The sequence below is a fragment of the Oenanthe melanoleuca genome, chromosome 4 (assembly GCF_029582105.1).
Source record: "Oenanthe melanoleuca isolate GR-GAL-2019-014 chromosome 4, OMel1.0, whole genome shotgun sequence".
Taxonomy (NCBI): Eukaryota; Metazoa; Chordata; class Aves; order Passeriformes; family Muscicapidae; genus Oenanthe; species Oenanthe melanoleuca.
In genome coordinates, this window is record NC_079337.1 from 68,163,628 (window position 1) to 68,187,472 (window position 23,845).

The 23,845-nt window shown below is 52.1% G+C and overlaps 1 protein-coding gene across 9 annotated transcripts in view; it reads left to right on the forward strand.

Annotated features, from left to right (window-relative positions):
- Window positions 1-23,845, forward strand: part of DYSF (dysferlin) — a 76,254-nt gene that overhangs the window by 11,677 nt on the left and 40,732 nt on the right. For 5 of the 9 annotated variants that reach the window (XM_056490423.1, XM_056490429.1, XM_056490427.1 and 2 more), the window contains exons 12-34: window positions 595-721; window positions 964-1,067; window positions 2,403-2,471; window positions 2,580-2,623; window positions 2,727-2,809; window positions 4,899-4,940; window positions 5,628-5,743; window positions 6,048-6,161; window positions 6,838-7,015; window positions 8,011-8,135; window positions 9,065-9,171; window positions 11,533-11,725; window positions 12,363-12,518; window positions 14,215-14,346; window positions 15,024-15,190; window positions 15,486-15,600; window positions 15,692-15,797; window positions 16,658-16,800; window positions 18,129-18,302; window positions 18,976-19,081; window positions 19,322-19,399; window positions 22,069-22,250; window positions 23,056-23,196. In XM_056490423.1, the coding sequence (XP_056346398.1) occupies window positions 595-721; window positions 964-1,067; window positions 2,403-2,471; window positions 2,580-2,623; window positions 2,727-2,809; window positions 4,899-4,940; window positions 5,628-5,743; window positions 6,048-6,161; window positions 6,838-7,015; window positions 8,011-8,135; window positions 9,065-9,171; window positions 11,533-11,725; window positions 12,363-12,518; window positions 14,215-14,346; window positions 15,024-15,190; window positions 15,486-15,600; window positions 15,692-15,797; window positions 16,658-16,800; window positions 18,129-18,302; window positions 18,976-19,081; window positions 19,322-19,399; window positions 22,069-22,250; window positions 23,056-23,196 (2,802 nt within the window). The remainder of the gene's footprint in view (window positions 1-594; window positions 722-963; window positions 1,068-2,402; window positions 2,472-2,579; window positions 2,624-2,726; window positions 2,810-4,898; window positions 4,941-5,627; window positions 5,744-6,047; window positions 6,162-6,837; window positions 7,016-8,010; window positions 8,136-9,064; window positions 9,172-11,532; window positions 11,726-12,362; window positions 12,519-14,214; window positions 14,347-15,023; window positions 15,191-15,485; window positions 15,601-15,691; window positions 15,798-16,657; window positions 16,801-18,128; window positions 18,303-18,975; window positions 19,082-19,321; window positions 19,400-22,068; window positions 22,251-23,055; window positions 23,197-23,845) is intronic. The other 4 variants (XM_056490426.1, XM_056490432.1, XM_056490425.1 and 1 more) reach the window with 1 other exon arrangement.

Below are 23,845 nucleotides of genomic sequence, written 5' to 3' on the forward strand. Positions count from 1 at the left end.
TTTTGATGGAAAAGCGCTGCTGCGTTTTCTCATGGAATCCTGGAATGGTTTTGGTCAGGAGGGTTTTTAAATCCCGACCATTCCCACCTAGGGACAATTCCCACTGTCCCAGGTGGATCCAACCCGGCCTTGGGCACTGCCAGGGATCCAGGGGCAGCCACAGCAAATCTGGGAATTGCAGCCCAGCCAGGAATTCCTTCCCAAGATCCCAGCCCCATCTCCCCTTTCCCAGTGGGAGCCATTCCCTGTGTCCTGTCCCTCCAGGCCTTGTTCCCAAATTCCAGCTCTCCTGGAGCCCCTGCAGGGACTCTGAGCATTCCCTGGAATTTTCCCTTCTCCAGGGGAACATTCCCAGCTTTCTTAGAGCAGAGGGATTCCAGAATCCTGGAATGGTTTGAGTTTGGAGGACACCACAAATCCCATCCCCTTCCATATTCAGACCCACCTCCCACTATCCCAGGGTGCTCCAAACCCACTCCAACCTCCCCTTGGACACTCCCAGGGATGGCAAATCCACCCAGCCTCTCTCTTTTGGGATTTTCCTGCTCATTCCCGAGCCCAGGGGCGACTTTTCCCGTTGTCCTCTTCCCACAGCTGGAGAAGAAGGAGGCGGCCGAGGACAAGGAGGACATCGAGGCCAACCTGCTGCGCCCCACCGGGGTCACCCTCAGGGGGGCCCAGTTCTGCCTCCGGATCTTCAAAGCCGAGGATTTGCCCCAGAGTAGGTTTTCCCTTCGGATCCCTGGGAATCGCGACATTCCGGGCAGGAATTACCGCCTGGAGAATGGAACGATGCCAGGGAGGATCTCAATCCATGGATATCGGGAAGTTTTTTGGGAGAGGAGTTTCTTACTGGTCCAGACTGGTTTTATCCCCCTGTTTTTCCGCGTCCTTCATCCCGCTGGTGGGAGTCTCTGGATGCTGCGGGATTCCAGGAATTTTGGCATCTCCCTCTTTTCCCAGTGGATGACGCCGTCATGGACAACGTCCGGCAGATCTTCGGCTTCGAGAGCAACAAGAAGAATCTGGTGGATCCGTTCGTGGAAGTCAGCTTTGCCGGGAAAACGGTCAGTGGGGCTGGATCCTCCGGGATCCCGGGAATGGCAGCGGGAGGAAGCCGGGATTGGGATGGCAGCGGGGTGTTCCCGGGGCTGGGATAACAGCGGGATGATCCTGGGATTGTGAATGGCAGTGGGATATTCCCACCCAGATATTTGGGATTGGGATTTCCGTGGGATATCCTTGGGATTTTGGTGGGAAATCCTTGAGGCTGGAATGGCAGTGAGACATTCCCTCCCAAATATTTGGGATTGGGTTTTCAGTGGGATGTCCTTGAGGCTGGAATGGCAGTGGGACATTCCCTCCCAGATATTTGGGATTGGGATTTCAGTAGGATGTCCTTGAGGCTGGAATGGCAGTGGGACATTCCCTCCCAAATATTTGGGATTGGGATTTCAGTAGGATGTCCTGAGGATTGGGATGACAGAAGCACATTCCCACCCAGAAATTTGGGATTGGGTTTTTGATGGGATATCCTTGGGGTTGGGATGAAAGTGGGACATTCCCTTTGGATCCCTGGGGTTGGGATTTCAGTGGGATGCCCTTGGGATTGTGATGGCAGCAGGATATTTCCACCCAGGTCTTTGGGATTGGGATGGCAGCAGGATGTCCTTGGGATTGGGATTTTGGTGGGATATCCTTGAGGCTGGAGTGGCAGTGGGACATTCCCTCCCAGATATTTGGGATTGGGATTTTAGTGGGATGTCCTTGGAGCTGGAATGGCAGTGGGATGTTCCTATGGAGCTCCAGGCCTGGTCCCAGAATGAGGGAATTTGGTCCTGGAATGAGGGAATTTGGTCTTTTTATGGAGGAATTTGGTCCTGAATGAGGGAATTTGCTTCTGGAATGGGGCAAATGTGATCCTGCTGGTCCAAGGTGGGAAGATTCCCAGGAAATCCGAAACATCCTCTGTCTCTTGCACCAGGGGATTTAGGAACCCCATGGAATGGAGGATGGATTTTAGGGAATCTGAGGCTGGATTTTGTGGAACCTGAGGAAGGATTTGGGGGAATCTGAGTCTCAACTCTAGGGAATCTGAGGCAGAATTTTAGGGAATCTATGGCTGGATTTTGAGGAGCCTGAGACTGGATTTTAGGGAATATGAGGCAGAATTTTAAGGAATTTGAGGCTGGATTTGGGGGAATCTAAGGCAGAATTTTAGGGAATCCCAGGCTGGAATTTGAAGAGCCTGAGACTGGATTTTAGGGAATCTGAAGTTGAGTTTGGGGGAATCTGAGCATCAACTTTTGGGAATCTGAGGCTGGATTTTAGGGAATCTGAGGCCAGATTTTAGGGAATCTGAGGCTGGATTTTAGGGAATCTGAAGCTTCCCTCCCTTCCAGCTCTACTCCCGGATCCTGGAGAAAAACGCCAACCCCCAGTGGAACCAGTGCCTGACGCTGCCGGCCATGGTGAGCGCCGCTGTCCCCAGGGTCCCTCCCGCTGTCCCCAGGGTCCCTCCCGCTGTCCCCAAGGTCTCCCCAGTGCCACTCACCCTGTCCCCGTATCCCTTTTCCCAGTTCCCTTCCATGTGCGAGCGGATGAGGATCCGTGTGACCGACTGGTGAGTGGGAAGGGCATTCCCAGTGCCCGGAGCGGCGGGATGGACACGGGGACATCCCCCTGCCCTGCCCCACCGTCCCCAAAGTGACGGTGTCACCTCCCAGGGACCGTCTGACGCACAATGACGTCATCGGCACCGCTTTCCTCGGAATGTCCAAGATTTCGGCCCCCGGCGGGGAGCTGGAGGGTAAGGGCGGGAAGCAGGCCGGGATTTGGGATGCATGGCCTTGGAGGAGCTGCATGGCCTGCATGGAGGTTGGTGGTGGCTTTGGGGACGTCACAGCTGTCACCGTCCCCACCTGGGGACACGAGATGGGGTGCTGTGATCGCTCCGAGCTGTGCCCCATTTCTGGATGGATCCAACCCCTCTGGATTCTTGGGATTTGGTGGATTCTCAGGAATTGGGTTATGGAGGAGTTGCATACTCTGGCTGGAGGTTGGTGGTGGCTTTGGGGACATCGCAGCTGTCACCTGGGGACATGAGATGGGGTGCTGTGATCGCTCTGAGCTGTGCCCCATTTCTAGATGGATCCAGCCCCTCTGGATTTAGGATTTGGCGGATTCTTGGGAATGGGGGAAGGAAGTTGCAGGTCTGCGGTGTGGCTGGAAGCCGTTGTTGGGTTTTGGGATGTCACAACTGTCACCGTCCCCACCTGGGGACACAGAATGGGGTCCCGGGGTTGCTCTGAACTGTGCCCCATTTCTGGATGGATCCAACCCCTCTGGATTTAGGATTTGGTGGATTCTCAGGAATGGGGCCATGGAGGAGTTGCATACCCTGGCTAGAGGCTGGTGTTGGGTTTGGGGACGTCACAGGTGTCACTGTCCCTGCCTGGGGACATGGGGTGGGGTCCCAGGGCCACTCCAAGCTGTGCACACTTTCCAGATGGATTGAGCTGCTCCGGATTTTTGGAATTTGGTGGATTCATGGGAATGGGGGAAGGAAGTTGCAGGTCTGTGGTGTGGCTGGAAGCCGTTGTTGGGTTTGGGGATGTCACAGCTGTCACTGTCCCCACCTGGGGACACGGGATGGGGTCCTGTGATCACTTTGAGCTGTGCCCCGTTTCTGGATGGATCCAACCCCTCTGGATTCTTGGGATTTGGCGGATTCTTGGGAAAGGGGGAAGGAAGTTGCAGGTCCATGGTGTGGCTGGAGGTTGGTGGTGGCTTTAGGGATGTCACAGCTGTCACTGTCCCTGCCTGGGGACACGGGATGGGGTCCTGGGGTTGCTCTGAGCTGTGCCCCATTTCTGGATGGATCCAACCCCTCTGGATTTAGGATTTGGTGGATTCTTGGGAACGGGGGATGGAAGTTGCGGGTCCATGGGTGCTGGAAGTTGGTGACACGTTGTGATGGTGGTGGCACTGCTGCTGGCAGAGGCCACGTCCCCCCTCTGCCCCACTGAGGTGACATTTGGGGCTGTCACAGAGTGGGAATTCCCGTCCAGCCCCTTCCAAATCCTGGGAATTTTTGGAGGTTAAGGACTCCCAGGCGTGGCAGGGCTCAGCTGGGTGTCAGTCTCACCAGTGCCAGGTGGGAGGGCGGGAATTTGGGACACGCCTTTGGAGCTTCCACCTGCATGAGCTTTTCCTGCTGCCAGCACTTCCATGGAATCCGCGATCCCAGCAGGAATTCCGCACTTGGCTTTGAGCTGTGGGGACACGGGATGGCCACGCTGGAAAAAGCTTGGAGCACCCTGGGATAGTGGGATGTGTCCCTGCCCATGGAATGGGATGAGCTTTAAGGTCTTGCCAAACCATTCCATGATTCCATGGGTCGGGACACGATCCGGAGGCTCCCACCCCTGGCACTGTCCAGTCACCTCTTCCCAATCCCAACACAGATCCTGGGATGGGCTGGAGAGAGAGAGAGAGAGAGAAAGAGAGGCTGGGAAGGAGGGATGGGAATGAGGGAATCCAGGATTGGCCTCTCCCTTCCCATCACTGCTTGATCCCGAGGAAATGTTTGGGAATGCAACTCAAGGATTCTCCAATCCCACTCCACCCCAATCCCAAATCCTCTGGAATTGTCCAAGGCCAGGTTGGAACGACCTGGATAGTGGGAAGTGTCCCTGGATGCACCTGGATGGGCTTTAAGGTCCCTTCCCACCTCAGCTATTCCTTGATTCCATGATTCCATGGAAAACCTCTCCTTTTCTCTCTCTGTCTCCCCACACTAAACCCCGTGGGAATCTCCACCCTCGCTCCTATCTCATCCCTTTTCCGTGCTCCTCTTCCAACCTTTCCCAACCTCTCTCCCTCTCTTTGTGCCTCAGATGAGTTTCCTGCTCCCGCGAAGCCTCTGAAACCCTCGGACCGTACGTTCCCAGTAACATCCCAGTTTCCCAGCACATCTGGGACTGGTTTTACTGGTTCCGCTCTCTGGACTGGGGGAGGATCAGCTGGGATGAGTTGGGCACCTTGGGAAGAGGGAATGGCTCCGGTTTGGCCCTTTGGGGATTCCCGGGATGCTGTTGTGTCTGGAATGTGGAGCCGGCCGGGCGCACGGAGCTCAGGGCAGGATTCCCACTCAAAATTCCATAAAAACAAATGGTTCTCCTGATGGAATCACAGGATTGGGAAATCCCTCTGATCCATTGGCTGCCAAGGCCATCCAGTGTCTGTGTCCCCAAAAATCCATGCCACATCCACAGGGATGTTCAATCCCTCCAGGGATGGGGACAGCCCTTTCCAGGAAGGAATTTTCCCAAAAATCCAACCTCAACCTCACTTGGCAAATCCTGAGGCTCTTTCCTGTCTCCTGTCACTCTTACTCTTGTCCAACCCCTCTTTGACCTCACCCTTTTCCATGGGGACTATTCCTGGGATTGAGAATTCCCAGGATTCAGCTCTGTATCTTTCTCCTGCTCCGAGGTGAGGTCGTGGGATCCAAAATGGGTGAAAAATTCCAGGATTTTGGTGGCTGTGTGATCCTACAGCGAGCGTGACGCATTCCCAAGGCGCCTCCAGCAATCCCTAATCCCTCTTTTCCCTGCCATTCCCAGTGGATGACGGGCTGGGATTCCTGCCGACCTTTGGGCCCTGCTACATCAACCTGTACGGCAGCCCCCGGGAATTCACCGGATTTCCCGATCCCTACGAGACGCTCAATTTGGGAAAGGTGACATCGGCTGCTTCCCGGCACATCCCAAAATAACCCTCCGGCTCCTCTTTTCCCAATAAAGCTGCTTCTAACCCAACCTGGCTTTGTCATCAGGAGCCTGCGCTGCGTTTCCCGCTCCCGGCTATTCCCGCTAACGCCTCCCGATCCCGCTCTGCTCCCAAAATTCTGCCTTGGAAGAGCCAGCTGGAATTCTTTGCCTGATCTCGCTGCTGTGCGATGAAGCTCCTTGGAAGCAAAAGCAGAGCTCGGCCTCGGGAAGGGAATTTTGGGATCCTGACACCTGTTCCTGGTCTATCCCAAGGGTGAGGGGGTCGCGTATCGGGGTCGGATCCTGGTGGAGCTGGAGACCAAACTGGTGGAGCACATGGAGCAGAAGGTGGAGGAGATTCCTGCTGATGACATCCTGAGGGTGGAGGTACTGGAATTTCTGGGAAATCTCTGGTATTGGCATGTGGGACGCTCTGGAAGGGATGTTGGCCATGGGTGGGGGTTGTCCCATGGTCTGTGAGCTCCTGGAGGGGTCTCCCAATGGATTTCCATCCCAAAGTGTCCAGGCTGGTCCATCTGAGCTGCTCATGGTGAGCATGGAATTGTGGGATCATGGAAGGGTTTGGGTGAAGCTGATCCCATTCCATGGGCAGGGACAAATTCAGGGAAGAAGATGTGGAGATGGATCTTGGAATGGCCGGAATGAATCGTGGAATTATGGAATGGTTTGGGTGGGAAGGGAGCTGAAAGCTCATCCCAATTCCAAGGCAGGGACACTTCCCACTATCCCAAGGTGGATCCAAATCTCATCCCAACCTGGCCTTGGGCACTGCCAGGTATTCAGAGGCAGACACAGCAAATCTGGGAATTGCAGCCCAGGCAGGAATTCCTTCCCAAGATCCCAGCCCAATCTCCCCTTTCCCAGTGGAAAGCCATTCCCTGTGTCCTCCTCAGTTCCCTGAGCGAGCTATTCCCGATTCTCCAGCCCTTTCCCAATTCCCTCAGCCACTCCTCAGGATTTACCCTCCAGCCTGTTCCCGCTCAACCACCCGGAGATGGTTGCCAGCGTCTCCTCCACATCCCAATTCCCATCCGTATTCCAGAAATACCTGCGCCGACGGAAGTATTCCCTCTTTGCCGCCTTCTACTCGGCCACGATGCTCCAGGGCGTGGACGGCGCCGTCCAGTTCGAGGTCAGCATCGGGAATTACGGCAACAAGTTCGACACCACCTGCCTGCCCCTGGCCTCCACCACCCAGTACAGCCGGGCCGTCTTCGACGGTGAGCACGGCCCGGGTTCCGTCCTTTGGGATGATCCAAACCCGCCTGGCGGGACAGAATCCGGGAAGCATGGAATGGTTTGGGTTGGGAGGGGTTTGAGGGTTGTTTGGTTCTGTGGGTATGGGCGGGTTCCACCATCCCAGAGTTCTCCAATCCCCAGTGTCCAGCCTGGTCTTGGGCACTGCAGGGATACAGGAGCAGCCACAGCAAATCTGGGAATTGCAGCCCAGGCAGGAATTCCTTCCCAAGATCCCAGCCCCATCTCCCCTTTCCCAGTGGGAGCCATTCCCTGTGTCCTGTCCTTCCAGGCCTTGTCCCAAATTCCAGCTCTCCGGGAATTCCAGTCTCTCCTTTAGGAACTCTGAGGATTCCCTGGAGTTTTCCCTTCTCCAGGTGAACATTCCCAGCTCTCCCAGAGTGGAGGGGCTCTGTATTCCTGGAATGTTTGGGTTGGAAGAGACCTTAAATCAAATCCCATTCCACCCCATCCATGTCCAAAGGCACCTCCCACTATCTCAGGCTGGTCCAAGCCCCAGTGTCCAACCTGGTCCTGGACACCTCCAGGAATCCAGGGAAAGCCATAGGTTGTGTCCAGGTGATCCTGCTGAAGTTGTCCCTGCTTGGACCAGACAGCTCCAGAGGGTTTTCCCGCCTCAGCCGTGGGGAATTTGTGTTTGGGAAGGAGCAGGGAAGCTGGGACCTCTATCAGCTCCATGAGATGGTTTTCTGGGAGTGCCTTTTCCTGGCCTTTCCCTGCCTCCCATCCTCATCCCACCTGGAATGCTGAGTTGGTTTCTGGCCTCGCTGCCAGAGCCATGGAGTCAGATCCCGTTGGATCTCGGTGGGATCTCAAGGATTTGGGGAGCCCCATTCCCATCTTTCTCCCTTCTGAGACAAATTCCCATCCCTGTCCCGCTCTTCCCCCTCCATCCCCGCTCCCGAGGGGCGTGTCCCGCTATCCCGACATCCCGAGGTGACGCCGTGCTGTCCCCCAGGTTGTCACTATTACTACCTGCCCTGGGGGAACGTGAAGCCCGTGGTGGTGCTGTCCTCGTACTGGGAGGACATCGGACACCGCCTGGACGCCCAGAACCTGCTGCTGCACGGAGCCGAGCGGCTGGTGAGCGACGGGAACATCCCTGGGAACATCCCTGGGAACATTCCTGGGACACTGGGACATCCCTGGGGCATCCCGTGGAACATCCCATAGGACACCGCTGGGGACATTCCTGGGAACATCCTCTGGGAACATCCCTGGGACATCCCTGGGGACAGGGGGAGGGGACAGAGGTCACCTCCAGGTGGGGAGCATCCAGTGACACGGAGCTGTGTATGAGGAGCTTCATGGAATCACGGAATCCTGGAATGGTTTGGGTGGGAAAGGACTTTAAATCCCATCCCATTCCCACTCCATCCATGGCAGGGACACCTCCCACTGTCCCAGGTGGATCCAGCCTGGCCTTGGGAACTGCCAGGGATCCAGGGGCAGCCACAGAAAATCTGGGAATCCCAGCCCAGGCAGGAATTCCTTCCCAAGATCCCAGCCCCATCTCCCCTTTCCCAGTGGGAGCCATTCCCTGTGTCCTGTCCCTCCAGGCCTTGTCCCAAATTCCAGCTCTCCTGGAGCCCCTGCAGGGACTCTGAGCATTCCCTGGAATTTTCCCTTCTCCAGGGGAACATTCCCAGCTCTCCCAGAGCAGCGCGACTCCAGAATCCTGGAATGGTTTGGGTTTGGATGACACCATAAATCCCATCCCATTCCATGTTCACCTTCCACAATCCCAGGTTGCTTCAAGCCCTGTCCAACCTGGAGACAATTCCAGGGATCCAGGGGCCGCCCTCCAGCTCCTGAGCCATTTCTGAGATTTCCTGTTGGATTTCCCCGTTGGTTCCCCCACAGCTCCAAACATTTGGATGCAGATCCCTGGTGGGAGCCAGAGTGTGATCCCTGATCCCGGGGAGCTTCCCAAACATCTTGCTGGGAATGTCCTGGAAGTGGGATGGGATTCCGGGTGATTCCACAGCTCCTGATCCCCACTTTTCCTGCAGGAAGCAAACCTGGAGCGGATCCACGTGGCCCTGAAATCCAACTGCTCTCCCATGGAGCTGGAGGCCCTGGGATCCCAACTGCTCGATGACGTCATCGCCGACTGCAGGTACTCCGGGAATTCGGGATGGGAAACCTTTCCGGATGTTTCTTCTTGATCTTGGAAGGGACCACTGCCTCTGCCCCTCTTCTCCTTCCTTTCCCCCTCCTTTTTCCCCACTTTCCCCCCTTTTTTCCCCCTTTTCCCCATTTCCCCCCATTTCCCCCTTTTTGCCCTTTTCCCTGTTTTCTTATTTTCCCTCCTTTTTCTCCCTCTTCTTTTCCTCCCTTTTTTCACTTCCCCCCTTCCCCCCTTTCTCTTTTATCCCTTTTTTGTTTGTTCCTTCCTTTTTTCCCCCTTTCCCCCATTTTTCTTTTTTTTCTATTTTCTCTCCCTCCTTTCTTCCTTTTCACCTTTTCCTTTTTTCCCCCTTTCCCCCTTTTCCACCATTTCCCCACTTTTCCCACTTTCCTTTTATTAATTTCCCCCCTTTTTTCAGTTTTTCCTTTTCCATATTTTCCCTCTTTTCCCCCTCCTCCTCTTTTCCAATTTTTGCTTTTTTTCCCCCTTTTTTCTATTTCTTTCTTTTTCATTTTTCCTCTTTATCCCTTTTACTTCCTCTTTCTCCCTTCTCATCTTTTTCCTTTTCTCCCCTTCCCCCCACTCCTCTTTCCCTTTGTTTCCCCCTTTTTTTCAGTTTTTTCATTTTTCCTCTTCCCCCTCTTTTTTTCCCGTTATTCTCCTTTTTTCTTTTTCCCGTTTTTTTCCTTTTTTTTTTGTTTCTCCCCCTTTTATTCCCTTCCCCCTTTTTTCCATTTTTTGTCTTTTCTCCTCCCTTCCCCCCTCTTTTTTCTTTTTCCCCTTCTTTTCCTCGCCCCTTTTCCCCCATTTTTTCATTTTTTTCCCTTTTTTCCCTTTTTTTCCCCCCTTATTTTTCCTCCCCCCATTTTTCCCCCTTTTCCTCCTCTTTTCCCACCTTTTCCCTGCTCATTTTCCCTCAATCCAAATCCTCATCCCTGGAAATGTCCAAGGCCAGGCTTGGAGCAACCTGGGACAATGGAACATCCCAAACTATTCCATAATTCCATGTTCTCCCTATTTACCTGCAACCAAAATGGGATTTACCGATCCAAATTCCCGAGGTGGGAATTTTCCTAAAAAATCTCCTTCCAAACCTCTCCACGGCCTAAAAATGAATTCATCTTTCTCTCCATCTATTTTTTCCGGAGGAAATCCTGATTTGCGGCTCGGGAGCCGGGAGCAGGAAGTTCATTTATAGCAGCGGATCCATAAATCCTTGAATTTTACAGGAACACCTCCCAGTTTGGCACCTGGTCCGTTTTTCCAGGAGCTTGGGTCAATGGATATTAAGATGTGGGTGTGGCTCATTCCCATCCTGATTCCCGGGGGAATTCTGGCTGTGGTTTGGAGCTCTTTGGCTCTTCCTGTTCCCGAATTATCTTTGGTGGCTTCTCAGTTCCCGGGAAATGAGCTGAAAATACAGAAAAAACTTTAAAAACATCTGGAAAATCCCAGGAGAAGATGAATGAGCTATTAGGGGTGGAGTTGGAATGGATTAATGACCATTAATGACTATTAATGAGCGTTAATGATGATTTGTGAGCATTAATGGGTATTAAAGACCGTTGATGATGATTGGTGACCACTAGTAACCATAAGTGACCATTAATTGTGATTAATAATGACTGGTGACAATTAATGACCTTTAATGACTGTTAATGACCATCAATGATGATTGGTGGTCATTAATAGCTATTAATCACCTCCAATAGGACTGGTGACCATTAGCGACCATTAGTGACCATTAATGGTGATTAGTGGCTCTAATGGCCATTAATCACCTTTAATGATGACTGGTGACCATTAATGAGCATAAATTATGATTGGTGACCATTAGTAACCGTTAGTGACCATTAATCATGATTAATGATGACTGGTGGCCATTAATGACCTTTAATGACCATTAATGACTATCAATGATGACTGGTGACCATTAATGGCCATTAATCACCTTTAATAATGACTGGTGACCATTAGTGACCGTTAATGACCATTAATGATGATTGGTGACCATTAATCACCATTAATCACCATTAATCATGAGTGGTGACTGTTAATGACCATTAATGATGATTTGTGACCATTAATGGCCATTAATGATGATGATTGACCTTTAATGACTATTAATGGCCATTAATGATGATTGGCGACCATTCATGACCATTAATGTCAATCAGAGACCATTTACCATTTGACCATTGACCATTAATGATCATTAACCACCATTGATGTTGATTGGTGACCATTAGTGACTATTAATAGTCCATTAACGATAATTAGTGACAATTAACAGCCCTTAACGACCTTCAGGGTCCATCCCAATCCCCTGATTCCCGCCTGTCCCTGCAGCCTGAAGCTTCCCGATGTCCTGGCGAAGGCGTCCAGCACCCACCTGGATCAGAACCTGTTCCGCTTCCGGAGCACCCACCTGGAGCAGATCCTCAAGGTGGCCCTGAGGCTCAAGCACGAGAATTCCGGCCTTTCCCAGATCCTGGATCAGGCGGAGGATTGGCTCTGCCGGCTCCGGGCCATGGCGGAGGAGGTGACTCTCCCTGGTTTTCCCATCGTGGATTTTGTGGGAAGCAGAGGGGGTGATGTTCCATCCCGGATTCCAAATCCACGGATTCTCCCACGGCGCCGGGTTTGGCTCCATGGTTGAGGGTGGTCTGGATGAGCTGAGGTCAACTCATGGATAGGGAGAAACAGTGGGAGAAGGACTTGGCATGTTGGTGGGCGGGAAGCTCCACGTGCTCCAGACTGATCCCACAGCCAGATAAGGGGGAATTCTGGCCGGGAATGTTCCCCTGGAGAAGGAAAAATTCCAGGGAATGCTCAGAGTCCCTGCAGGGGCTCCAGGAGAGCTGGAATTTGGGACAAGGCCTGGAGGGACAGGACACAGGGAATGGCTCCCACTGGGCAAGGGGAGATTGGGCTGGGATCTTGGGAAGGAATTCCTGCCTGGGCTGCAATTCCCAGATTTGCTGTGGCTGCCCCTGGATCCCTGGGAATGCCCAAGGCCAGGCTGGATCCCCCTGGCATAGCAGGATGCGTCCCTGCCCATGGAACAGGATGGGATTTAAGATCCCTCCCATCCCAAACCATTCCACGATTCCACAATCCCATTCTTGGTGTGCTGGTGGATCCCTCCCAACGGGATCCTACGGATTTGTGTTTTCCAGCCCCAGAACAGCCTCCCGGACATCGTCATCTGGATGCTCCAGGGGGACAAACGCGTGGCCTACGCCCGTGTCCCGGCCCACCAGGTCCTGTATTCCCGGAACATCTCCAACTGCTGCGGCCGGAACTGCGGGAAGCTCCAGACCATCTTCCTCAAGGTACCTTTGGAAGCGCGTCCAAGGTGGGATCTTGATTTCCCAAGCAGTTTTTCCACTAAAAATAATAGAAAAGATGGAAAATCCTGCAGGGAAAGCTCAAATCCCAACAAAACATTCAGCCTCAGTTTCATGGAATCATGGAAAGGTTTGGGGTGGGAGAGAACTTAAATCCCAACAGTTCCAACCCATCCATGGGCAGTAACAGTTTCCACTATTCCAGGTGGATCCCAGTCTGTCCAACCTGGCCTTGGACACTTCCAGGGATCCAGGGGCAGCCTGGATATCTTGGAATTCCACTTGGCTGAAACTGCAGGAAAAATTCCAGGTTGTGCTCCTGGTGGAGTCCAGCTCCTCCTCCATGGATCTTCCACAGATTCCCTGGATATTTCCCTCTATCCTTCAATTCTAAGGCAGGGAAGATTTTTACCAGTTTGTGCTTTTTTAGAAAAATCAATGGTTTTTTTTTCATTTTTTTAATATTTTCACAAATTTGTGACCCTTTGCCACTCCAGAAAGTTTTGGCTGCTGCCTCCTCTCCCAGGCACTTCCTGAGCTTCTCTTGTCTCCAAGGATATTTCAGGTCTGGAAAATATCCAGAGCAGAAAATCAGTGTGGAACAAGCTAAATAAAAAAAAAAAAAAAAAAAAAAAAAAAAAAAAAAGAAGGAATAAAATTCCAATTCCCAAATGGCACAAAAAATGAACTCAAATCTCAACATTGCGATTTCTCCTTATCCATGATTTTTGGATGGAAAACCAGCAGCGCTGGGAGAGAGGGAAAAGGGCTGTGAGGAAAAATTCCTGGAGATTGTTCCAGGTTTTGCTGAATGTGTGGGTTGGGTTTGGTGTCCTGACCCCAGAGGGTGTCCCTGACCCTGTCCTCGTTCTCCTTGTCCCTGTCCTTTTCCCTGACCTTTTCCCTGTTCTTGTCCCTGCCCTTGCTCATGTCCCTGTATTTGTCCCTGTCCTTGACCTTGTCTGTGTCCTTGTCTGTGTCCTTGTCCCTGTCCTTGACCTTGTCCTTTTCCCTGTTCCTGAACTTGTCCTTGTCCCTAAACATGTCCCTGATCCTGCCCATATCCTTCTCCCTATCCATGTCCCTGTCCTTGATCTTCTCCATGTCCCTGAACTTGTCCATGTCCCTCTCCCTGTCCTTGTCCCTGTCCTTGTCCTTGTCCTTTTCCTTGTCCTTGTCCCTGAACCTATCCCTGTATTTGTCCCTTTTCCTAACCTTGTCCCTGTCCCTGACCCTGTCCCTGTCCTTGACCTTGTCCTTTTCCCTATCCCTGTCCTTGTCACTGTCCTTGACCTTGTCTGTATCCCAGTTTCTGAACTTGTCCGTGTCCCTGTCCCTGTCCCTGTCCCTGTCCCTGTCCCTGTCCCTGTCCCTTTCCCTGACCTTTCCATGGCCTTGTCCTTATCCCTGATCCTGCCCCTAATCCTGTCCAGGACCACTGGAATTTTGGAGCTCCTCAAGGTCAGCTGGGGACACATTTTAGGGATGTTGATGGCGGCATTGGGATGATCCTGAAGGTCTTTTCCAACCTCAATTCCACGATCCCAAAGCGCTCCACCCACTCCTGACATTATCCCAACTGCTCCATGTCCCACCCGCCCCACCCAGGGATCTTCATTCCCACCCTTCCAGCCTCCGAGAATTCCCGTTAATCCCTTCCTGGGGATCTTTTCCTCGGCAGTACCCGCAGGAGGAGGCGATGGGGCCGCGGATCCCGGCGCAGATCCGGGTGCGGCTCTGGTTTGGATTGGCCGTGGATGAGAAGGAATTCAACCAATTCGCCGAGGGAAAACTCTCCGTCTTCGCCGAAACCGTGAGCATTCCAAGGGGGTGGGCTGGACTCAAAACCTCCTCATTCCCTAAAAACCATGGGAAGGAGGAGATGCTTCCACCAGCTCGGCCTGGAATGCTGAGGGGAATGTTGGGAATGAGCCATGGAGCCGTGTTGTCCCTCACAATGGGAAAATCGGGATGCTGTGGAATGGGTTGGGTTTTTCCCAGGGGGTTTGTCCCTTTGCAACTATTATTATCTGCAGGGATAATAATATTATTAAATATTATTAAATTATTAATTATTATATAAATATTACCTATATATCATATTATAGAAATATCATTTTATATATTACATATATTATTTATTTTATTATATATATTATTATATATTTATTATATATAATGATATAATGTATAATATTATATATATTATTACATTATTATATATTAATAATATATATTATCATATATATTATACATATTATATCAATATATTATATTATATTATATTATATTATATTATATTATATTATATTATATTATATTATATTATATTATATTATATTATATTATATTATATTATATTATATTATATTATATTATATTATATTATATTATCTGCAGGGATTATTAATGGGATCTATGGGATTATTTGTGGAATTCTGTTTTTTGGGAATTCTGACCTCAAATCCATCTTTTTTTTGGCTCTCCCAGTACGAGAACCAGACCAAGCTGGCGCTGGTGGGGAACTGGGGCACCACCGGCCTCACTTATCCCAAATATTCCGATGTCACCGGCCGGATCAAGCTTCCCAAGGACAGCTTCCGGCCTTCTGCGGGATGGACCTGGGCTGGGGATTGGTTTGTCTGCCCAGAAAAGACGTGAGTGGGGCTTTTCCACCCAGGAATTCCTGGGATTTCTGTAAAAATCCGGTTGCAAAATCTGGGATGCCCCCAGTGTTCCTCGTCCGTGCCCACGGATGTGATTCCCCCTCATCCAAAATCTTGGGATGCTCCAAAACTGAGGAGCTCTGGGGTGGGATTTTCATCCTGGTTTGGGCTTTTCCTGATGGGAAAATTTGCTTGGAGTGGTGGGAGAATTTTGGGAGCGCTGAGGATGGCGCAGGAGGAGGGTGGGGTGGGGAATCCCTGAATTTTGGGTATTCCCGGGATTCAGGTTGTTGCACGACGTGGACGCCGGGCACCTGAGCTTCGTGGAGGAGGTGTTTGAGAACCAGGTCCGGCTTCCCGGAGGGCAGTGGATCCACATGACCGACTCCTACACGGACGTGGTGAGGGAAAACTGGGAATCCTGGAAGCTGGGCTGGAATCCCAGGGGAAATCTAGGGATGGGTTTGGGTGAAAATTCCCTGTGTCCCACAGAACGGGGAGAAGGTCCTGCCCAAGGATGAGATCGAGTGTCCTCCAGGCTGGAAGTGGGAAGATGTGGAATGGGACACGGATCTCAACAGGGCTGTGGATGAGAAAGGTACCAAAGAGGGAATTTTGGGATCCGGGATTTGGGAATTTTGGGATCTTGAAACTGGGAATTTTGGGATCCTAGAATTTTTCAGATCCAAGTTTTGGGAGTTTTGGGATCCTGAAACTGGGAATTTTGGGATCCTAAAATTTTGAGATCCAGGATTTTAGAGTTTTGGAATCCTAGAATTTTGGGATCCGGGATTTGGGAATTTTGAAATTGGGAATTTTGGGATCCTAGAATTTTTCAGATCCAAGTTTTGGGAGTTTTGGGATCCTGAAACTGGAATTGTTGGGATCCTAGAATTTTGAGATGTGGGATTTGGGAGTTTTGGGATCTTGAAACTGGGAATTTTGGGATCCTAGAATTTTGAGATCCAGGATTTTAGAGTTTTGGGATCCGGGATTTGGGAATTTGGGATTTCTTTCTGTGGTATATGGATGAAAACATTCCCATGGCTGTGGGAAGTGGATCAGGAGAAAGGATCAGGCTCTGGGAGATCCTTTTCCCTTGTCTCTGGAGCTGTGGGATGGGAATTCCCAAAGGCAATGCTGGGAAAATCTGGGAAGATCCTGGTGGAAAAGAAATGGAAAACACCAGGCTGGAGAGTGCTGGGATGGTCTTGAGGGTTGGAATGGCTGGAGGGAGGGAAGGAAGAGCCCCCAGGACGGGATTTGGAGCCAAGGAGACGATGGATCCATCCCTGGGCATTCCAGAGGCACGGATTGTGCCGTAAGGAGGGAAATCCAACAGGGAAATCTTGCTGCATTCAGCCACGCCTTCAACTGGAAATTCCTGGTGGGAACCAAGGTTGGTGAGGGGTGGGAGGCTCTTCTCCCACCTCCTCCAGGTATTCCCTTCTTCCCCAGGGTGGGAATACGGGATCACGATCCCGCCGGAGCGCAAGCCCAAGGCCTGGGTGCCGGCGGAGAAGATGTTCCACACCAACCGGCGCCGGCGCTGGGTGCGGCTGCGCCGGCGTGACCTGGAGCACATGGAAGCCATGAGGAAGGTGGGATGGGCCGGGAAAAGGCGCCACGGGGTCGGGATGTGTCCCTGTCCCTCCGGGGAGGGTGTATGGATTTGCCAGGAGCTGCTTTTCCTTGGAGATCGGGGTGCGGCTCGTCCCGGTTTCCCGCCACGTTCTCAGGGGTGGAGAATATTCCAGAGGGATTGGGTGGGATGTGGGGTGGGATGGGGACATCCAGGAAAGTTCTGGAGTGTGGGAAATGGGGGAGGGCTGATGTCCCCAGCCTGTCCCTATCCCGCTTCCCTCTAGATGGTGCCATTGTCCCGGGAATGCCACTTCTGCTCCTCCCTCCCCCCGCCGCTCCCCAAGGCCACTTGTCTCCCTTCCCAGAAATTTTTTGGGATAATTGTGGCCGTTGTCACCCCATTTGCTGTGGGTGGCACCAGGAGAAAAACCTTCCAGGGCTTGGGGTGGATGATCCAGGGAGAAATTCCAGAGGTGGCAGAGCCGTAAGGGGGATCGGGATGAAGGGAAGTAGGAAAAAATGGGATGGGAAGTGGGAAAAAGTGGGATGTGGAGCTGCTGTAGCTCCACAGGCCTGGGCAGGGTCTGGCCCCAGCCCAGGGATCCTGCTCTGAGTGGGATTTATCCCAGGAATTGGTGAAGGGCTGAATTCCCAGGGGTGGATCCAGCTTCATCCTGGGAAGTCTCCCAGGCCAGGCTGGATATTGGGGCTTGGAAAAACCTGGGATAAGGAAAGGTGAACATGGATGGGGGGGGAATGGGATGGGATTTAAGGTCCCTTCCAACACAAACCATTCCAGGATTCTGGAGACACACTGGGAGAGCTGGGAATGTTCCCCTGGAGAAGGGAAAATTCCAGGGAATCCTCAGAGTCCCTGCAGAGGCTCCAGGAGAGCTGGAATTTGGGACAAGGCCTGGAGGGACAGGACACAGGGAATGGCTCCCACTGGGAAAGGGGAGATGGGGCTGGGATCTTGGGAAGGAATTCCTGCCTGGGCTGCAATTCCCAGATTTGTGTGGCTGCCCCTGGATCCCTGGCAGTGCCCAAGGCTGGGCTGGATCCACCTGGGACGGTGGGAAGTGTCCCTGGAACTGGCTGAGCTTTAAAGTCCCTTCCATCCCAAACCATTCCATGATGATCTCCAAGGCCTTTCCCAACCTAAACCAAATGACCTTTCCCCACCTGAACATTCCTGTGATTCTCTGAACAATTCCATGACTCCATTCCACGGCTCCAACCTGGGGGAGACACATTGAAAACCCGGGGTGGAACATCCCGAAAAACCTGAACCCAGCTGTTGGGTCAGTCCTGGATAAACCTGATCCCTGTGATCCCTGTCCGGCAGCACAAGCAGGAGGAGCTGGATGGGGATGGTTGGGAATACGCTTCCCTCTTCGGGTGGCGCTTCCACCTGCAGCAGCGCCGCTCCGACTCCTTCCGCCGGCGCCGCTGGAGACGCCGGATGGAGCCTCTGGAACGCACCGGCCCCGCCGCCGTCTTCGCCTTGGAAGGGGCTCTGGTAGGGAACAGCTTCTCCCGTTCCCAAATTTCCGCCTGGGAATGTTATCGGCCGCTCGTTATCTGCTTCCCGTTATCCCGTTATCCGCCGTGTTTGTTCCCGACTTTCTCCACGCTCTGGATTTCCCAATCCGCCTCCTTTCCCGATGACTCCACAAGAGCCAAAGCAGCACAAAGCTCCCATTCTGTGTTTTTATGGAATTTTTTCCCTCTCTGTTTGGCTTTTTTCCCCCCCTCTTTCCTTGCTCTGTGTTTTCCTCCAATCCAGAGTTGATTCCTTCGGGCTAAAAGCGGCTCCGTGGTGTTTTCCATGAGCTGCTCCCATCTCGGGGGATCCCGGCTCACTCCCACCCCCAGAGCTCCTGGTGGGATTGCTCCTATTCCCCTTTCTCCCATGGGATCCGCAGATGGGAAGCCTCAGCCTTGGAAATCCATCATTTTCCCACAAATATTTCGAGACCAATAGGGAATTAGGAGAACTTGGGAATCTCCAAGAGCTTTTCCAAATTTTATATTTTAAATTCTAAATTCTAAAAATTTCTAAACTTTAGGATTGCAGGGAACACTGGGAGCCCAGACTCTTCCTGGACACCCCAGAGAATTCCATCCCATGGGAGAATCCTGGCTCTGGAGGTGATCCTGGCATTCCCGACTTTCCGTTGTTTTCCTCGCAGGGAGGAGTGACGGACGACAAGAGCGACGACGGAAAATCCGACGGAAAATCCGCGTCCACCCTGAGTTTCGGAGTTAACAGACCCACCATCTCCTGCATTTTTGACTGTGAGAATCCCAGGGCAGAGGGAAAGGCTTTTCCCATCCTTTTCCCAGGAAAAGATGGAAAAAGAAAGATGGAAAAAGGGTGGAGGGGAAGACGGTGCTTATGGGAACATCCACAGGCTCTGGGATTGGTGCTCAGGATATCCTGGGGGAGGATTAAACTGGGATTTGCTCAGATGGGAGACTGGGAATGATGGAATATCATCCCTGGGATCTTCTCCATGTTTCCCATTCTTCTGGCAGCCGGGAATAGATTCCACCTGCGCTGTTACCTGTACCAGGCACGGGATCTGATGGCCATGGACAAGGACAGCTTCTCTGGTGAGTCTGGATCTGCACCGGTATGGAATTCCGGGAGCAGAGGGATCATCCCACAGGCAGGGACACCTCCCAGCATCCCAGGTGGATCCAGCCTGGACTTGGACACTGCCAGGGATCCAGGGACAGCCACAGCAAATCTGGGAATTGCAGCCCAGGCAGGAATTCCTTCCCAAGATCCCAGCCCCATCTCCCCTTTCCCAGTGGGAGCCATTCCCTGTGTCCTGTCCCTCCAGGCCTTGTTCCCAAATTCCAGCTCTCCTGGAGCCCCATTAGGCCTGGAATGAGTTCCAAGGAATCCCTGGAGCCTTCCCTTCTCCAGGCTGGATATGATGGAGCACAGGGAGAAACTTCCATGGGATGTGCCCAGGGAAAATTCCAGAGGGTGACAGGATTTAATCAGGACCTCAGCACAGCCCAGCCCCTTCTTCTCCAGCATCCTCAGGAAATTCCCTGTTGGATTTGATCCTGTGGGCTGGATCCAGATGATCCCTAAGGTCCCTTCCATCCCAAAACAGTCTGGGATTCCATGTTTCCATAATTCCTTAGCATCCCCCTTCTCCCAGCTGGGGAGAGCAGCAGTCCCTGGGGATTTGGGAAGGGGATTTCCATGGAAAAAAAAGGGAATCCAGGAGGAAAACAGGGGCTGGCCTTTGTGAAGGAGTTTTCCACATCCTGCTGCTCCACCCATTCCCAGCATAACTCCAGGGATTTCTGAAATTCCCAGGATTGTGCTGGTGTGGTCGGGACTTCCCATGCTGGGATTTTTTGGAATAAGAAAGAAGTTGGAGCAGGAGAAATCCTTTTATCCATGGGATTTCCATACTGGAGGTGCTTGGATGGTTAGATGCAGGTGGAACATCCCTTTGGAATGTGGTTGAGGGGGGATGGAATGGCTGGAATTATCCAGAAAATCCCACGTCCTCATCCCTGGAGGCTGGGCCAGCCCAGCCAGGTATTCCCATTAATGCCTTGGAGCTGGAAAAGTGGGTCAGAGCTGGGATAATGTGGAACTTCCCAAATCCTGGGAAAAGAAACCACTGGTGGGAGAGATCCAGCATCTCTCCAGGGCTATCCCTGCACAATCCCATGAGAATTTCCAGAGGGATTTGGGTGGGATTTCCCTCCAAATTCTGGGATTTAAACGCATCCTAGAAATGATGGGAAACAGGGAAAATCCCAAAACTGGGGGAGCAGCTGGACTGTGATCCTGAGGGAATCCTGCTTTTCCCAGTAGCTGGAATAATGTGATTTTTGGGAATAAACACCCCAGAGCATCAAAAAAAAAAAAAAAAATCCCCCAGTGCCTGCTCCCACCTGGAATTCCCACAAAAGGCTCCTTGTTGGGATGAGGAGGTGGGAGAGAGGTGAGCTCATGGCCTGGGAGGGGAGTCCGGAATCGTTTTCCTTTGGAAAAATCCCGGCCAAGGACAACACGAGCAGCAATGTTCCACAGTGTGGGATTGTGATTCCCGCTGCCGGGAATAAAGGAGTTCATTAAAGGGGCTCGGCAGTTGGAAAAATAAACATTCCCTGCTCCCAACAAAGGGGCTTTAGAGAGGCTTCCATGAAAAAAAAAAAAAAAAAGGAGGAGAAGGGAGGGAAAAATGGGGAAAAAAAAAAAAAAAAAGGAAAGGCAACTCCAAATCCAGGGGTTTTTGTTTATTGTAATGGATTTGGCTGAGGAAAAGTGGGAAAGGCTTTTCCCAGAGTGGGTTGTTGGGAATGTTGGAGTGGTCCCGGCTTGTTAAGGATGGATAAAGGGGGAAATCCAACCCCTGGTGCCCCAATTCCTTGGAAAAGGGGGAATGCTGCTGGGATCAGCTGGCCCTGCTTCCAGGGAATCTTGGGATTTGAATCCAGCGGTTTGTGGGATAATCCTGGGATCAGAATCCAGGAATTTGTGGGATTTTCCTGGGATCAGAATCCAGGAATGTAGGATTTTCCTGGGATCTGAATTTAAAATGTGGGATTTTCCAGGGAGCTGCATCCAAGAGGGTATGGGATAATCTTGGGATCTGCATACAGGAATTTGTGGGATAAACCTGGGATCTGAATCCAGGAATTTGTGGGATTTTCCTGGGATTTGAATCCAGGAGGGTGTGGGATAATCCTTGGGGCTGAATCCAGGTGTTTGTGGGATAAACCTGGGAGCTGCATCCTTTGGCTCCCATTAAAGCTCTCAGGAATTTGTGGGATGTTCCTGGAATTTGCATCCAGGGATGTGTGGGATGCTCCCCACCCTCCCAGGCAGGAATTCCTTCCCAAGATCCCAGCCCAATCTCCCCTTTCCCAGTAGGAGCCATTCCCTGTGTCCTGTCCCTCCATGCTTTGTCCCAAATCCCTCTGCAGCTCCCCTGGAGCTCCTTCAGGCTCTGGAAGTGGCTCCAAGATTTTCCTGGATCTTTAGAACAATCCCAACTCTCAGACTGAGCCTTTCCAGCTGGAAAAACGCCTGGAAAACCAGGCAGCTTGGGCTTGGAATGCCGAATTCCAGGTGGGATAGACTGAGCAGCTCTTTTGTCCTCAAGCAAGACCTGGGGGACCTCAGGATGAGATGGAGCGAGCTGAGAATTCCCAAATTCTTTGGGAGCTGGCTCTGGATGGAGCTTGGAATTGCAGGAAGAGCCGGAGCTGGGATGCATCCCATTCCTTGAATCCCATTCCCGCAGATCCCTACGCCATCGTGTCCTTCCTGCACCAGAGCCAGAAGACGGTGGTGGAGAAGAACACCCTGAACCCCACCTGGGATCAGACCCTGATCTTCTACGAGATCGAGATTTTCGGGAATTCTCGGGATGTGGCCGAGTCCCCTCCCAACATCCTGGTGGAAATCTACGACCATGACACCTATGTGAGTGTGGCAATTCCCGCCGGGAATTCCTCCGGAGTGTGACCTCCGGAGTCTCTGGGGTGGTGCAGGCTGTGAGGTGGATGTTCCAGAGGGGAAAATTCCAGGGAAAATCCTGTGGTGTCCTTGGGGTCCCCTTGGTTGTGCTTCCCCACTGTCGTTTAAAGTGGGAAAATTAACAGAGTTTCCTCATGGAAAAAACTTGGGATAGAGCAGGAAAGAAGTCTTGGAAGTAGGGAAATGCCCTGTGCTGTTTGCTGTATCCAGAGGGTTTGGGAGTGGTGGAATTTTGGGGGATTGGTGGCAGGAACTTGAGGTTTTTCCCAGAAAAACCGGGTTGGAAAAAAAAGAAACAAACTCGGAAAAACCAAGTGCAGGAGGGAATTCTGTTGCAAAAACTCTTGGAATACACATTGGGAAGGGCTCGAGAATATCTCAGGAATCTTTTTTCCTCTCTCCTGCTCCTTCCCAGCAGGAAGCAGGAAAGATTCCAAAGATCCCAGTGCGGAGCAGGGAATGGGATTTTTAGGAGCTGCCGAAGGCTCCGGATTCCTGCTCTGGAAAAGCTGGGATAGGAATTCCACCTCCTAAGCCAAAACTCCTAAATAAGTGTTTTTCCAGCTTTAGGAATTCCAGGGAGGAGTTGGAAAACTGGAGGCTCTGTGGGCACCGACCCATTCATTTCCCAAAACGGGATCAATCCCTCGCTCCCGATTTTTGCCTGGGGTGGGGGGGATGGATTTCTCTGGGAAAAGGGATGGGAATCGCAATTCCCACGGTTCCCAATTCCCTGGAATTCCCTTCCCAGGGCGCGGATGAGTTCATGGGGCGCTGCGTCTGCCGGCCCAGCCTGGAGCGCTCGCCCCGGCTTTCCTGGTATCCCGTCCTCAAATCCGGCCGGAATGTCGGCGAGCTCCTGGCTGCCTTCGAGCTGATCCAGAGGGAAAAGGTGAGATCCATCCCCCAGCCTGGAATGCTCTGGAATTCCGGTTTTTTCCCCAGGATCCGGCTTTTCCAGGTGTTGGGTTTAGTCCATCTGTTGGTGCCTCGGAAGAGCCGGAGGGATTTGGGATTTGTGCCTTGTTGAGGGATAATTCCATAGGGTTTTCCAGGTGGGAAGAGAGGTGGTTTAGGGTTGGTTTGATGGAAAACTGCAGAATTCCAGGTGGGATGGGTTGGATGGATCCTTCTGTCCTCAGACAAGTCCTGGGGGGTCTCAGGGATATTGAGAGAGCTGGGAATTGCCAAATCCCTAAGGAATGCTGCCCTTGGAATTGTTTCTGGAGGGGATTTAGGAAGCTGAAACCACTCCAGCTTTTCCAATGGCTCCATCCGGGATGTGCCAGGAAAAAAGGGATGGATTGGGAGCTCAGTCCCTGTATCCCATTCTTCTTTCCCAGCCCCGAGGTTTATCTGGGAATGGGGATCCCAGAGTTCCCTCTTCCCTAAAAATCCCAGCCCAAACAGCAGGACAAGGCCTTGAATATCCACACGTGGCCTCTTCCGGCTCCTCATTCCCTCAGAACCGGGTGGGAAAAGCTTGGAAAGGCCTTGGGATGAGATGTGCTCCTGGAGGAGCTGTTTGATCCTGGTGGGAA